The sequence below is a fragment of the Euphorbia lathyris genome, chromosome 2, assembly GCF_963576675.1.
Source record: "Euphorbia lathyris chromosome 2, ddEupLath1.1, whole genome shotgun sequence".
Classification (NCBI taxonomy): Eukaryota; Viridiplantae; Streptophyta; class Magnoliopsida; order Malpighiales; family Euphorbiaceae; genus Euphorbia; species Euphorbia lathyris.
Window position 1 is genome coordinate 113,823,777 of NC_088911.1, and position 13,045 is coordinate 113,836,821.

General features: G+C 34.5%; 2 protein-coding genes across 2 annotated transcripts; both read left to right on the plus strand.

Moving 5' to 3' along the window:
• Positions 1–808: 808 nt before the first annotated feature.
• On the plus strand, positions 809–3,781 carry LOC136219537 (putative 4-hydroxy-4-methyl-2-oxoglutarate aldolase 3). The gene is made up of 2 exons (XM_066006972.1): positions 809–1,031; positions 3,100–3,781. Exon 2 carries the CDS (start codon positions 3,108–3,110, stop codon positions 3,606–3,608), a length of 501 nt encoding a protein of 166 aa, XP_065863044.1. The 5' UTR covers positions 809–1,031; positions 3,100–3,107; the 3' UTR covers positions 3,609–3,781.
• A 5,047-nt stretch (positions 3,782–8,828) lies between these two features.
• Positions 8,829–11,320, plus strand: LOC136219538 (F-box protein At-B). Its single transcript, XM_066006973.1, has 3 exons — positions 8,829–9,340; positions 9,586–9,676; positions 9,774–11,320. The coding sequence occupies exons 1-3, from the start codon at positions 8,982–8,984 to the stop codon at positions 11,145–11,147; spliced, it is 1,824 nt and encodes a 607-aa protein (XP_065863045.1). The 5' UTR covers positions 8,829–8,981; the 3' UTR covers positions 11,148–11,320.
• The last annotated feature ends 1,725 nt before the right edge of the window (positions 11,321–13,045 follow it).

Sequence of the window (13,045 nt, forward strand, 5' to 3'; positions counted from 1 at the left end):
TCGAGCTTGTTTCGAGCCCAAATCCTCTTTTGGACTTGGTTCATTAAGAAAATTATCTAAACCATGAATTGTTTGTGGGTAAATTGTTAATTATATTTGTGAAGTTTACTCGCAAATAACTCTTTAATTGTGTACATAAATAAGCTCACAAGCAAATTTCGTGAATAAATAAACAAGATGCTTACAAATAGTTCGTCTATTACTCATTTATTATGTTTGTGAACGAACTCATCTAATAGCAAATGAAATAATATTAAGTTTAGATATTTGTGAACTAACACAAAACTATATAGTTTTCTACAAAATTAAAATTTGTTAATAAATGTTCTAATCGAGACTGCTCGCGAGCTTTCGAGCCGAGCTTTGGCCTGCTCAAGCTTGGCTCGTTTACGAACCGAGCCAGTAAATTATGTTCATGAGCGGCTCGTTTACAAATCGAGCCGAGTCGAACCGAGCTTTTATCGAGCCGATCACTGAGCCGCTCATGAGCGGCTCTGTTCATTTACAGCCCTACTAACGAGCAACACCACCCCACTGCACTTCGTTTTGACCTCACATTGAAGGGATTGGTCACAAGCAAAGGATGACTAATTGATGAAGAATATGAGTCTATGGACCAAACCCACCTAATCAGCTATCTAAGAGCAGACGACCCAACAGATAACAGACCCAATTGATGAACTAGCCAAAAACGTACAGAAATAGAAGATATTTTTATCATATGTCCAAACGTGTATGAATAAAAGACCAATAAACGAAAGCCAATACAGGATATTGAAATGCCAGAGTAAAAATTTACCATGTGTGACGGCAAGAGAAGTACTAGAAAACGTTGAATCAAACAGGAAAAAAAAAAGGAGAAGTAGAAAGCGACAAGAAGTAACTAATTCTGATGTGATGATGAACTCAACTGGCACACTAATCAATGGATTGTATTCTTCTATTCTGCTTCGCTTTTCCTTCATTCTCCATCTACACCGTAACCCAGACCTTGCTTCACCGAATTAAGTGTCTCTTATCCTTTTCATCTGGTAATTCCCATTCTCTTCCCTTCCTTGTTAATTTTCATTCACGGATTCGCTAATTTCTGCGTTCTCTTTTTCATCCTTATGCATCAATTAGCTTTTCCAGCTAAGGTTTAGTTACCATCGTGAATTCAGCAGATAAACAATGACTTCAATTACATCAAATTTCAATTCTTAATTTCAGGTGGCACGTATGTATGCCATTGATAAACTATGGAGCACCCTTTTCTATAGCTTCTACTTTTTTAATTTTGCCATTAAGGATATGCAGAAATTTTCTAGAGAGGGCTTTGGATGTTGAGTCAGTTTTTCAGTAGGCTTTTTTATTATATGTCGTCTTTTGTGTTTGTATTTCCCTAGGCTTATAATGAATAAATCAGTCCATTTGACCTAAATTTTCCAGCAAGCCTCGGATTGTGTTGACAACTGAATGAATTGGGGAGAATTTTCTTATAATTGTACGTGATGCCAAAGCAATTTTACATGAAAAAGCTTTAGGTTATTTAAGGCCAGATTAAGGGCATACTCTGAAAAATGCAAGGACATTTCAAATGAACTTGAATATAGTCATTCTTTTATGCTCTTGATTTTCTTGGTTAACCGAATGAAAGGTTAATATAGGTGTTTGCAGAGGTGGACGACACTATGGCTGGGAGCCTTGGCTTCCAGTCAGGCCAAAATTACCTCTTAGTCCGGTGGGAGAAGGATTTTGGCCCCCCAGCCCAGCTAACAACCCCTTTAAAATTTTGGCCCCCTTTAACTTGATACTGCTTAGGCTCCTGGGTGTTTGCTTCAATTATTGCAGCATAGAATCAGCCTTTACTCTTAACAGGCAATAGAGCTACGAAAGCTTGATAGTTTGATGTGTGATGTACACATAATCGTAGTAAGAAGTATCAGCTTTTGTTTTGGATTGCTTTATTTTTATTTTTTAGCTTTAGTTTTTTGCATTGTTGTATGGCAGGTACTTAAAGAACAAACTACCTGCTATAGTTGTTTGCTGATAAATTTTGGAGCATAAAGCTAGAATCTTCAAGGATTTTCATTATCATCAAACTTATAATTGAATATAGTTGCTTCCTAAATCTTTATCTTTTGTATTCTTTTTCCCATCTGGCTATCATCTAAGCTCTTCCTCTCTGCCATTGAATTTTTCTTGGTGAAGGCGCTTTTTAAGGACTGAGGAAAGAATTTCTCCTAGCTTGCCATATAAGTCGAAATAATCAAGATCATAATGCATCAATTATTGAAGTTGATTAACATGTGTGGACAATTAGTGATTTTCCCAAAATCGGGCATAAGAATATTTTTGTTTGTGCTGTGATGCTATAACATTGTTGTTTATGTATGTTCATATATTCAGAAGTAGTTGTCACTTGATGTTTGTCTCTATATACTGAGGACTCAGCAATGAGGAGCAATACTACAATAGGATGAGGTGCTATGATTCATTTCTCATGTCTAAATTCCTTTTTTAAAAGATTAAGTGGCTGTCCAAGTGCATACGTTTGAATAATATATGTAATCAGGGATGGATCCAAGGGGTCATCCACTAGTTGCTGAAAAACACCTGAAAACTCCATAAAATTTGTGTACAGGGTTTTAATTTTTTCTTCACAACACCAAAAAAATATCAGTTGAGCACCCCAAACACCTCTTGTCAGTGAATGCTGAATTTGCACCTGTATGTAGTTCTGGTGCACTCGCATAATCATTGGCGTTGGCTCTAATGAGTCGAGTTGATCCACAGGTTTTCTGCAGTGTTAAGATTGTTATATATATCCTTGATTTGTTGCAGAGGAGGTTGAGTAAGAGGCTGAAGAATAAGCACACAGAAATTCACAAAGTTATATTCTGATATACGAATTGTACAACTTCTGAATGCATCTAACTTCTGATATACTATCTCTTAGTTCATATATTAGCTCCATGTTTTCAGTGCTTGTTTTGGTTGGAAAACAAACTATGACTATTGGAAACCAAGTAAAAGAAATATATTTGTGCAATGTTGTGATCCAATCTATAATCACTGAAAATCAAATCTGATTGAGATTTTTCGCAACCTTCTTTGCAGGGTAACGTATGGCTGCTATAGCAACAGCTGAAGCATGTGATGCAAATGCAGCACTATTAGCAAGTGGCGATTTGCGTGCTTTACAACCGATTTTCAAGATATACGGGCAGAGGTGGATGTTCTCAGGTCCAATTGTGACTCTCAAAGTGTTCGAGGACAACGTATTAGTTCGAGAGCTTCTTGAAAGTAAAGGGGAAGGAAGAGTTCTGGTAATAGATGGTGGGGGAAGTATGAGATGTGCATTGGTAGGAGGGAATCTGGGACAATTGGCTCAAAATATGGGATGGAATGGAATAATAGTGAATGGTTGCATAAGAGATGTAGATGAGATAAATGAATGTGATATTGGAGTAAGAGCACTGGCATCACATCCAATGAAATCGAACAAGAAAGGGATGGGAGAGAAGCATGTTTTGGTGAACATTGGTGGAATCCAAATTCGTGATGGTGAATGGCTGTATGGAGATAGTGATGGTGTTCTTATCTCAAAAACTGAGCTTGCTATTTGATAATTGGAAGTTGCATTGCTTAGGGGGGGCATGGATTAAATTATATTAAGGATGTGAACTTTGGACAATCATGACACATTGTAATCCCATATTTATTTACGTCAAATAATTGGTAATCCTAAAGCCAACAATGTTTGGTTGACATTGCAAATCTATAAATTCATTTTTTTTTATCTTTTGGCTGATAATAATGTGTAAATTTTTTACACAATGGTTGCATCTTGGAGTCATTTTTTTTATCCAATCTCCAATACATATGAACCGTTTATATTTAAATTGGATATTTTTATCCTGATCTTTTAGGTATATTTATGGTTTATTTGGAGTGTTTTTAAGTTAATTTTAAATTAAATGTTTTGCTTTAGTTTTAATATAGGGAAAATTATAAAATTGGGTCAAATGAGAGACTCATTTACATATTTAACTCATTTACCCAACCTACTGCATATCTAGACTATGTGACTTTCGCAAAATACCCACACCTTTCATCTCCCCCTTCCTCATTCCTCTTCCTTACGGTTTCTTTTCTCATTTCCATTCCCAGACCTTTGATCTTTCTCTCTTCTTTTATATTGCGAAATCTGCACCAATTTCTTCGTCACCATGTTTTTCTCTTCTTCCTCTCTTTTTCTCTTGATTAACTAATCTTCCTATTTCTAGAAAATTAAGCCATGGTTCTGCATCTTCCTGTTTCTTCTCGTCTCTTGGTTTCTTTCTTCTTGTACGGATCGAAGAAATCGTTATTCGGCGTTATTTTGATTGTTTTTGTGTGTTTATCATATGGTTATTGGCGATTTTAATGGTAAAATACGGGTATCTACTGTTTTCTCTTCATTTTTTTCTTCAGAAAATTACTTCGCGAAATGAGCTTTTGCGAAGGTCTGCGAGGAAAAAGAGACTGAAACGGACGATTTTACTTCGCGAAAACAGATTACGCTAAGTCTGCGAAGAGAGATGTTCATGATTTTTACCTTCGCAGACTTCGCGTAATCTGGTTTCGCGAAGTAAAATCGTCCGTTTCTGTTATATTTCTCTTCGCAGACTTCGCGAAATCTTCTTTCACGAAGTAAAATCGTCCTCTTTCTTGTACATTTTTCTTCACGGAATCTTCTTTCGCGAAGCCAAATCGTCCTTTTTTCTTGCTAACATGATTTAATTTTTGTGAAGGTGGTTGAATACATAACATCCCTTTCAAGAAAGTGATGTACTGGGATGCAGGGGAGGTGATAACCTGCCGATTTTTCTTGGATTGTTTTCTGATACAAGGAGAAATGTCCATCAAGATTGGTCACATTGACTTTGAAATGATAATGTTATGATTTTAATGTTGTTATTGTTGCAATCTTGTTGTAAATTTTGACAATGTTATGATTTTAATATTGTTATTATTATATACCACTTCTCATATTTCGTAATATGCAAAGTATGCGAAGATAATACTGCTTAAAAACACGTCTTTTACTTCGTATATTGCGAAATCTGAATGAAAGTTATTTTACGAATTAGTATGGTCTTCGCATGCTTCGCATATTGCGAAGTATGCGAAGATAATACTGCTTAAAAACACGTCTTTTACTTCGTATATTGCGAAATCTGCGAAAATGAAAGTTATTTTGTGAATTAGTATTGTCTTCGCATATTGTGAAATATACGAATTAAAATCATCTTCTGAACAAAATATAATCTTCGCATACTTCGCATACTGCGAAATATGCGAAGTCAGACGAAAGGGGGAAAGAAAAAAGACTAAAAAATTTCTAAGTGTTATATATATATTAAGGGTATTTTAGGAAAGTCACATAAAAACTAGTCTAGATATGTAGTAGTTTGGATAAATGGGCTAAATATGTAAATGAGTCTGCTACTTGACCCAATTTTGTAATTTTAATTTTCATTCAATTATTTTGCAATTACTTCGTGCAATACTCAATCATTGTCCTACGTACAACTTTCACAAGTGCAATAAGAAATAATATCAAATATTACTTCATAGTCCAAAATCACAATGATGATTATTTACACCTACTATCACTTATGAGATTAACCACTGGCATTTGAAGTTACTATCCATATTGATCCCATGCTAGATCTCCAATACATATGAATTGTTTATATTTGAATTGGATATTTTTATCCCGATCTTTTAAGTATATTTATGGTTTACTTGGAGTGTTTTTAAATTAATTTTAAATTAAATGTTTTGCTCTAGTTTTAATATATGGTTTATTGTATTTTTATGCTTTTAGTATAAATTAGCTTAATTTGCTTTAATTTGTGTATTTTTTTTATTTTTAGTTTTAGGTAAATAGATTTTAAGTTGTTAATTGAGTCATTAATTAGATTTTTTTTTTTAATATATTAGATAGATTTTAATTGGTTTTATTTTATTGTTTAGATTAGATTTATTTGAAATCATTTTATGATTTTTAATTAGTTAGAATTGCATTTAGTTTTGCATCTCAGTATTTTTTTACCTTTTCAAATTCAATTACCAATATATTAATGATTTAAATGCTCATTAATTTGAATTTGAATTTATAGATGAAAATTTAATATGACTAGAATTTAGTCTTAATTTTTAAATATTAGTTATTATTTTTGACTTTTGTTTTAATAAATGATAAAATCTTTAATGGTTGATTCAAAATGGAATATAATTAATAAATATTTTAATTTTGAAAATTTTCAGTTAAGGAAATGGATTAATAAAAATTTATTAATTGAGACCAACACTTGTCCCTAACCAAATTTTATCACTTGTTAACGATGAGATACACCTGTCCAAGTTAGTCTTACTCAAAAGATACACCAAATTGGTTTTAGTTTTCATCAATTACATGTCTTAATGCTCCTTTAGATCATCTCTCGGCTCGAGATCATCATAGAGTCTGGATTCCAGTATCAACAATATTTTATCGATAGCCAAGTATAACCGTGGTTGAATATATTTGTTTGAAATTATCATTTATTTAGGCTATAATTAATGTTCTCAAGACCAGATTGGAGATAAAAAAAATAATAAATAATATATATATAATTCAAAATAAATAATATATATATAAACATTATCACCAAATAAAAGATACAAAATCACAATAAAATATACTAAATTATACATTAACAAAAAATTAAATTATACATTAACAAAAAATTAAATACTAAATTAAAAATTAAAAATAAGATAAAAATAATCTTTTAATATAATAAAAATATAATTCAAAATAAATAATATTTCATCCATCTGTTTCATATTACATATCTTTTTAAAATTTTTTTATTATTTAATAATACATGTCATTTTAATATGATCAATACACATTAAATCACATTTTTTCTACTATAAAATGTGGATTTATGGAGATTGATTAGAATAATGGAATTATTATAAAATAAATAAATAATAGAATCAATAAAGGCATCAAAGTTGAATACGGATGGCTCCTGCCTTAGTAATGGCAGAATTGCTGCTGGTGGAGTTCTTCGGGATGCTGGTGGCGCCTGGCTGGCTGGGTTTACCCATAACTTAGGTACGGGCTCCTCCTTTACTGCAGAGCTCTGGGGGATCTTGTCTGGCATTAAACTCGCCATTCGCATGGGTGTTAAAAGACTTTCGGTGGAGTCTGACAATTTGGAGGCTATCAACAGGATTTCGGATAGACAGGCTGTTTGTCTTAAGAGTCAGAATCTCATTAAAGCCATCTTGAGGCTTCGTCCTGCCTTCGATTCTCTTACCTTCTCCCATATTTATAGGGAGCAAAACCGCGTGGCGGATCGCTTGGCAGCTGCTGGGCATGGGGGGATGTTAGGTGTTTCTACCCTTTCCGTTCCTCCTTCTTTTCTGTTACCTTCTCTTCTTGAGGATAGGATTGGGGTCAGTCTTCCTAGACTGATCCCGGGTTAGGTTTTTGTTTGTTTGTTTTTTTTTCTTCCCTTCTTACCAAAAAAAAAAATAAAGGCATCAAAGTCTTCTTTTAATATTCTTAATTTCTATGTAATTCACTAAAAATATATATTAATATGAAATTGATGGAGTATATTAAATTAAAGTTAAAATATAGTACAAATTATATTTAGAAACAATCAATTTTTTTTTATATAGTTGAACTAATCATTTTCATCATTCTCACTCATTTCAATATCCTTATTACTTTGATTAAATATTACGTCATCGCCTTCTTTCACAATTCAATAAAATTACAAAATAATTCATTAAAGACTTGGACTTTCCAGTGTGACTATGCGAAAAGAAGGACATATAAAGTTATGATCCTTTACTAGATTAATAGGAGGTGTTTGGTTATCTACTTTTCATCTTCGGTTTGCCTTTTCATTTTAAAATACAGAGTTTTAGGTGTTTGGTTAGACACATTTGTTTATTTTTTACGACTGAAAAAGTAGTTTTTTACAAAAGCATAAAATTTCTGTTTTTTAGAAAAGAAGCTTTTTCCAAAGGCAAACATCAAATAGGAACAGCAACCAGCAAACATGAACAACAAACAGCAAGTAGCCAAACAGACCCTAGATTAGAGCTTTTTATTTTATTTCAAGAGTTCTTTTATATTTTTTTTAATACTGAATAAAAATGTTTTTGTTTTAAATAAAAAAACCGAGGTCATTCGGTTGCCAGATTGGATTATCAGGTTGACTCCGTTGTTTTTGTTGGTAATTATATTTTAAAAAAATTCAAATATCTCATACTATGTCTCGATCCCAATTTGACCTGTCCGAACATGACAACACTCGAATGTATTATGAGTCGTAAAAGTCCGAAGATCTTTATATTATACTTTAAAATTTAGTTGTCATTCATAGTATTAATAAACCCGGCTATAAGAGTGGTTTCAATGATAAGCTATTCTTGTGGGGTTTTGATTTCCATTAGAGTTTTCATAGATGGAGTGATATATAAATTCTCGTAAGTCTCTCGATAACATTGAATCTCTTTCTTGAGTTCTTATATTATAACCCTACTTAATAAAATAAAATAATGAGATATCTTATAATATGCATGAATCCATATCATACATATCAAAATATATATATTCTTCATTTGATACCAAGAACCGGAGGCTTTTCATAATTTCCGTTTTTTCTAACTTGAGGTGGAATTACAGAGTCTCTAGCTCCGTACTCTAGTTATCCCTCCTCCCCCTAAACTTTAAAAAAAAAAAAAACCTATATAATATAGGGGTCATGTGTATAATTTACCGAATAAAAAAGCACTTTTTAATGAGTCCAAAAAAAAGCACTTTTAAGAAAACAGTTGTTAGAGAGCAGAGCAGAGCACGAGCAAAGGGCAGCGCAAACTATCAGGTTTACCAGTACCAGTAGCAGAGGCGGCAGTAGCTGATCGGCAATCGATCACGAATAACGATGGAGAATCTGCCGAGCATCCTCATAACCCAAGAGATACTAACAAAGTTGGATTTGGAGGCGCTATGCACGGTGGCCTGCGTTACCAAAACCCTGCACTCCTCCGCCTACCGCTATGTCCTTCCCTTCTTCACCTCTCTCGATCTCTCCTCATCTTTTATTCCAGATGCTAATTCTCTTCATTATATCCGTAACCGATGCAATAACATTAAGACTATCTCCCTCAATTGCCAACGCCTATCCAATTCCTTCTTCACCCCTTTCTTAGCTCCACATATCCAGCAACTCAATCTTTATTGCTGTTCGTTGCTCACATCTCAGATTTTTGTTTCCATTGCGGAAAACTGTCGCTTCATCAGGTTTTTCTCCTTTTCTTTGTTTTCGTTCTCCATATCTTGCTAGAATAGTCATATTTCGCCTTCTTGATTTTTTAATTTAAACCCCATTCATTTCAATTTGATGTTCAAATTCTTACTCTGCTATGAATTCGACTTGTAATGCTGTAGCTAATTAGCATCTAAGGAGTATATATATGTGAATTTACTTCTTCTATTTGGTATTGTAAGTAATTGTGCTGTATGATTTACTTCTTCTTTGTTGGCAGGGTGCTAATGGTAGAATTTGCAGAACAAGACTCACCACATTTATTGGAACCTGATCTTATCTACATGCTCAGAAGGTGTAATCTATTGGAGGTAAGCTATATTTTGTGATTATATTCATGCTTAGAACTTTATAAACACAAGGAATTGCAATTTTATCAGCTGAGTCATGCCTCTTTCTTGATGGTAGTGCCTTTCTATTACGATTAGAGGGACAAAATTTTATGTCAACTTTTTCCATTCCGTTGGATGCTTTCTGCCCAAAACACTTAACACTCTCATGTTAAAGCCGGTGCTTGAAGAAAATGCATTTGGTGTTGTAAACAACCTAGAAGGTGGAAGTTATTCCGCATATGAAGAATTGAGCATTCCTGTTTCGCCATCACCGTCTGTTTCTGGATTGCAGCGCTTGTCGCTTGTCTTAGATGTGATATCTGACAGGCTACTTATCACTATTTCCTGCATTCTTCCTCTTCTTCTAGAGCTGGATCTTAAAGATATGCCAAACAAAGAACCAGTGCCTAACCGTGACTTGACTGATAATGGTCTTCAATCGCTGTGCTCTTGCCGTCATTTAACTGGTCTTACTCTCATTCGCGGTAGACATAACTTCCAAGGATCATTTAAAAGAGTAACTGATATGGGCATGTTCCTCCTTTCTGAGGGTTGTAAAGGTTTACAGTCAGTGAGGCTTGGTGGTTTCTCTAAGGTTAGCGCTGCTGGCTTTGCGTCATTGCTACAGTCATGCCAAAAGATAAAGAACCTTGAAATTCGTAATGCCCCATTGTTGTCAGATTTGGCATTTTATAATCTAATTGAAGCTCCATCTACCCTTGTTGAGGTGAGGTTATTGTCATGTAATCTCATAACCAGCGAAACCGTGAAGAAATTGAGCTCTTCCAAGAGTTTAGAGGTGATAGACCTTCGTGGTTGCAAGAGCATTGCGGATTCTTGTCTGTACTCTGTTTCACTACTTCAAAAGTTAACATCTCTGAATCTAAGTGGAGCTGATATAACAGATGGTGGGTTATCTGTTCTTGGTCGAGGGAGTTCACCTATATCGCATTTGTCTCTTAGAGGATGTAAACGAATAACCGACAAAGGAATTTCTCATTTGCTAAGTGGTGGCGGGGCGATAGTGAAGACATTGGAATCCTTGGATTTAGCTCACATGCCAGGAATATCAGACAATGCGATTCTTACTATTGTTGCTTCTGGTAAAGAAATTACTGAACTATGCCTAAGGTCTTGCTTTTACGTGACCGATAGTTCATTGCGAGCACTGGCGAACAAGAGACGATATGAAGATGATAGTAAGCAACTTAAGCAACTAGACATTTACAACTGCACTGGATTATCTGCTAAAGCATTGGAATTGCTAAGGAAACCTTTATTCCGTGGGTTGCATTGGATTGGTATTGGACAAATTTATTTGGGTAGGAAGAGAAATAGAGTTATGGCTGAAATTCAAAATGAACGACCATGGCTTACTATGTGTCTAGATGGCTGTGAAATGGGATGTCATGATGGGTGGGAGTACCATTGTAGACCACAAGATTATTGATTTTCGTCTCAACTTTACCAACACAACATTGCATTGCATTTTTGTGCAAAAACATTTTGTGTGACATGGAATTGTTTTACTTGCAACTTATTGCTTGGATGATTTTTTTTTTCTTTGACAATTGACCTATAAAAATTTGATTGCTGAATATTCAATATTTTTGTTAATAGGTTTCTATGCATGAAGAACAAAGAAAAAATGATCTTTCAATTAATTTTATTGCAAGTATAACGTAGAAAGAATGAATGCTGTTCTTTGTTTTGAGAAGAAGGAATGCTGTTCTTTGTTAGGAGTTAGGAACTTGATTTTTAATTTTTAATTTCTGCAGAAGACAATAATTATAACACTGTTAGCTTATTTTGATATGGTATGAATAAAATTGTCTTTATATGTCGGAACCTAAGTTTCTGGCGGCTGAATTAGAAGATTTAGGGAGAGAGAGAGAAAGAAGAAGAAAATATGGGAAGAAGAAGATTTCATTCATTTGTAACTGAGTTGAGCTTTAGGGAACCTTAAGGAATGAAAATGCTTTACTCACTCAAAAAGCAAAGAAAAGATGCAACTCTTACATCCTTCTAGTTGTGCTCACGAGCGGAATCTTTTCCATTTCTATATTCATATTTTAGGGAGTGAGAGAGGTTGGAAAGGATACCTTTTTAGTACAATCGCAGCAGGGTCTCTAAATAGAATGAGGTCATAAACGTTTATATGAATAAAGCTGTCATTCTGATACAATTGAGCAAAACAGACTAGCTAATAGTTGTACTAAGCTTCAGGCAGTAAAAATATAGAAATTCTAATAGCACAAGAATTAATAATGATAAAGGAATACATATTCAGTTCTCAGAGTTTCTTCTTCCTTTGATACGTGACAACAACCCTTCATTTCCTGCATTTTTGTCCTCAAGAATGATAGAATTCTAGAAATTGAGCTGCAAAATTATCTTGAGTCTCCTATATAGCATCAATAGTAGGAAACTAAACTAGTAATTGAGGAACAGGAGGACCATCAATGATAACTTTGCGAGATTTTAACTTTAGCTGGTTGAATAATGAAGTCACCATCGAAAATTGGAGGTAAGGTAGTGAGAGATGCATTTACTCGGGTAGTCTTCTTTTTTTTAATAGGGATTTGTGGAAGACATCATGCATGAGATAGTTAAGAGGTAACTGGAGCGGGTAAGCCAATTTATCGATTTTGGCAAGGATTTTGAAGGGTACGTAGTAGCATGCAGACATCTTTATAGAGGTATGATGAGCAAGTGTGTTGGAGCTTGAGGAAGACCCAATCTTCAACTGAGAATTCTCAATTTGTACGTTTAGGATCAGCAAATTGCTCCATCCTATTCTGGACAGAGGACAAACATCCTTTGAGGAAGGTAGTCATTTGTGTCCTTTCGTGAAGTAAGTCCTGCGCAGCAGCCACATTAGAGGACTAGGTAGGCAGTATAGGAAGTTGGGTAACCAAACCATGGAGAGCTTGAAAGGGAGACATCTTGATCGCGCTATAGTATGTAGAATTGTACCAGTATTCAGCCAAGCTCAGCCATTTAGACCATTTTTTAGGGGCCAGAAAACATATGTTGCGGAGATAATTCTCTAAGCATTAGTTGAATCTCTCGGTTTGACCATTAGTTTGGGGATAGTAAGCACTACTAATGAGTGGTTTAGTGCCAAGTAGAGTAAGCAACTCCTTCCAAAATATTAAAAATTATGTCCATGTTAGAGACAAGATCTAGGAAGCCCATAAAGCTTTAAAATGTTGTCTAAGAAGACCTGAGCAATTGTAGCTGCACTTTAAGGATGGGACAAGGCAATAAATGCCCTCCCTTAGAGAACATGTCCACAACAAGTATTGCATCATAACCATCGATAGTGATATCTCTCTAAGCTCTATC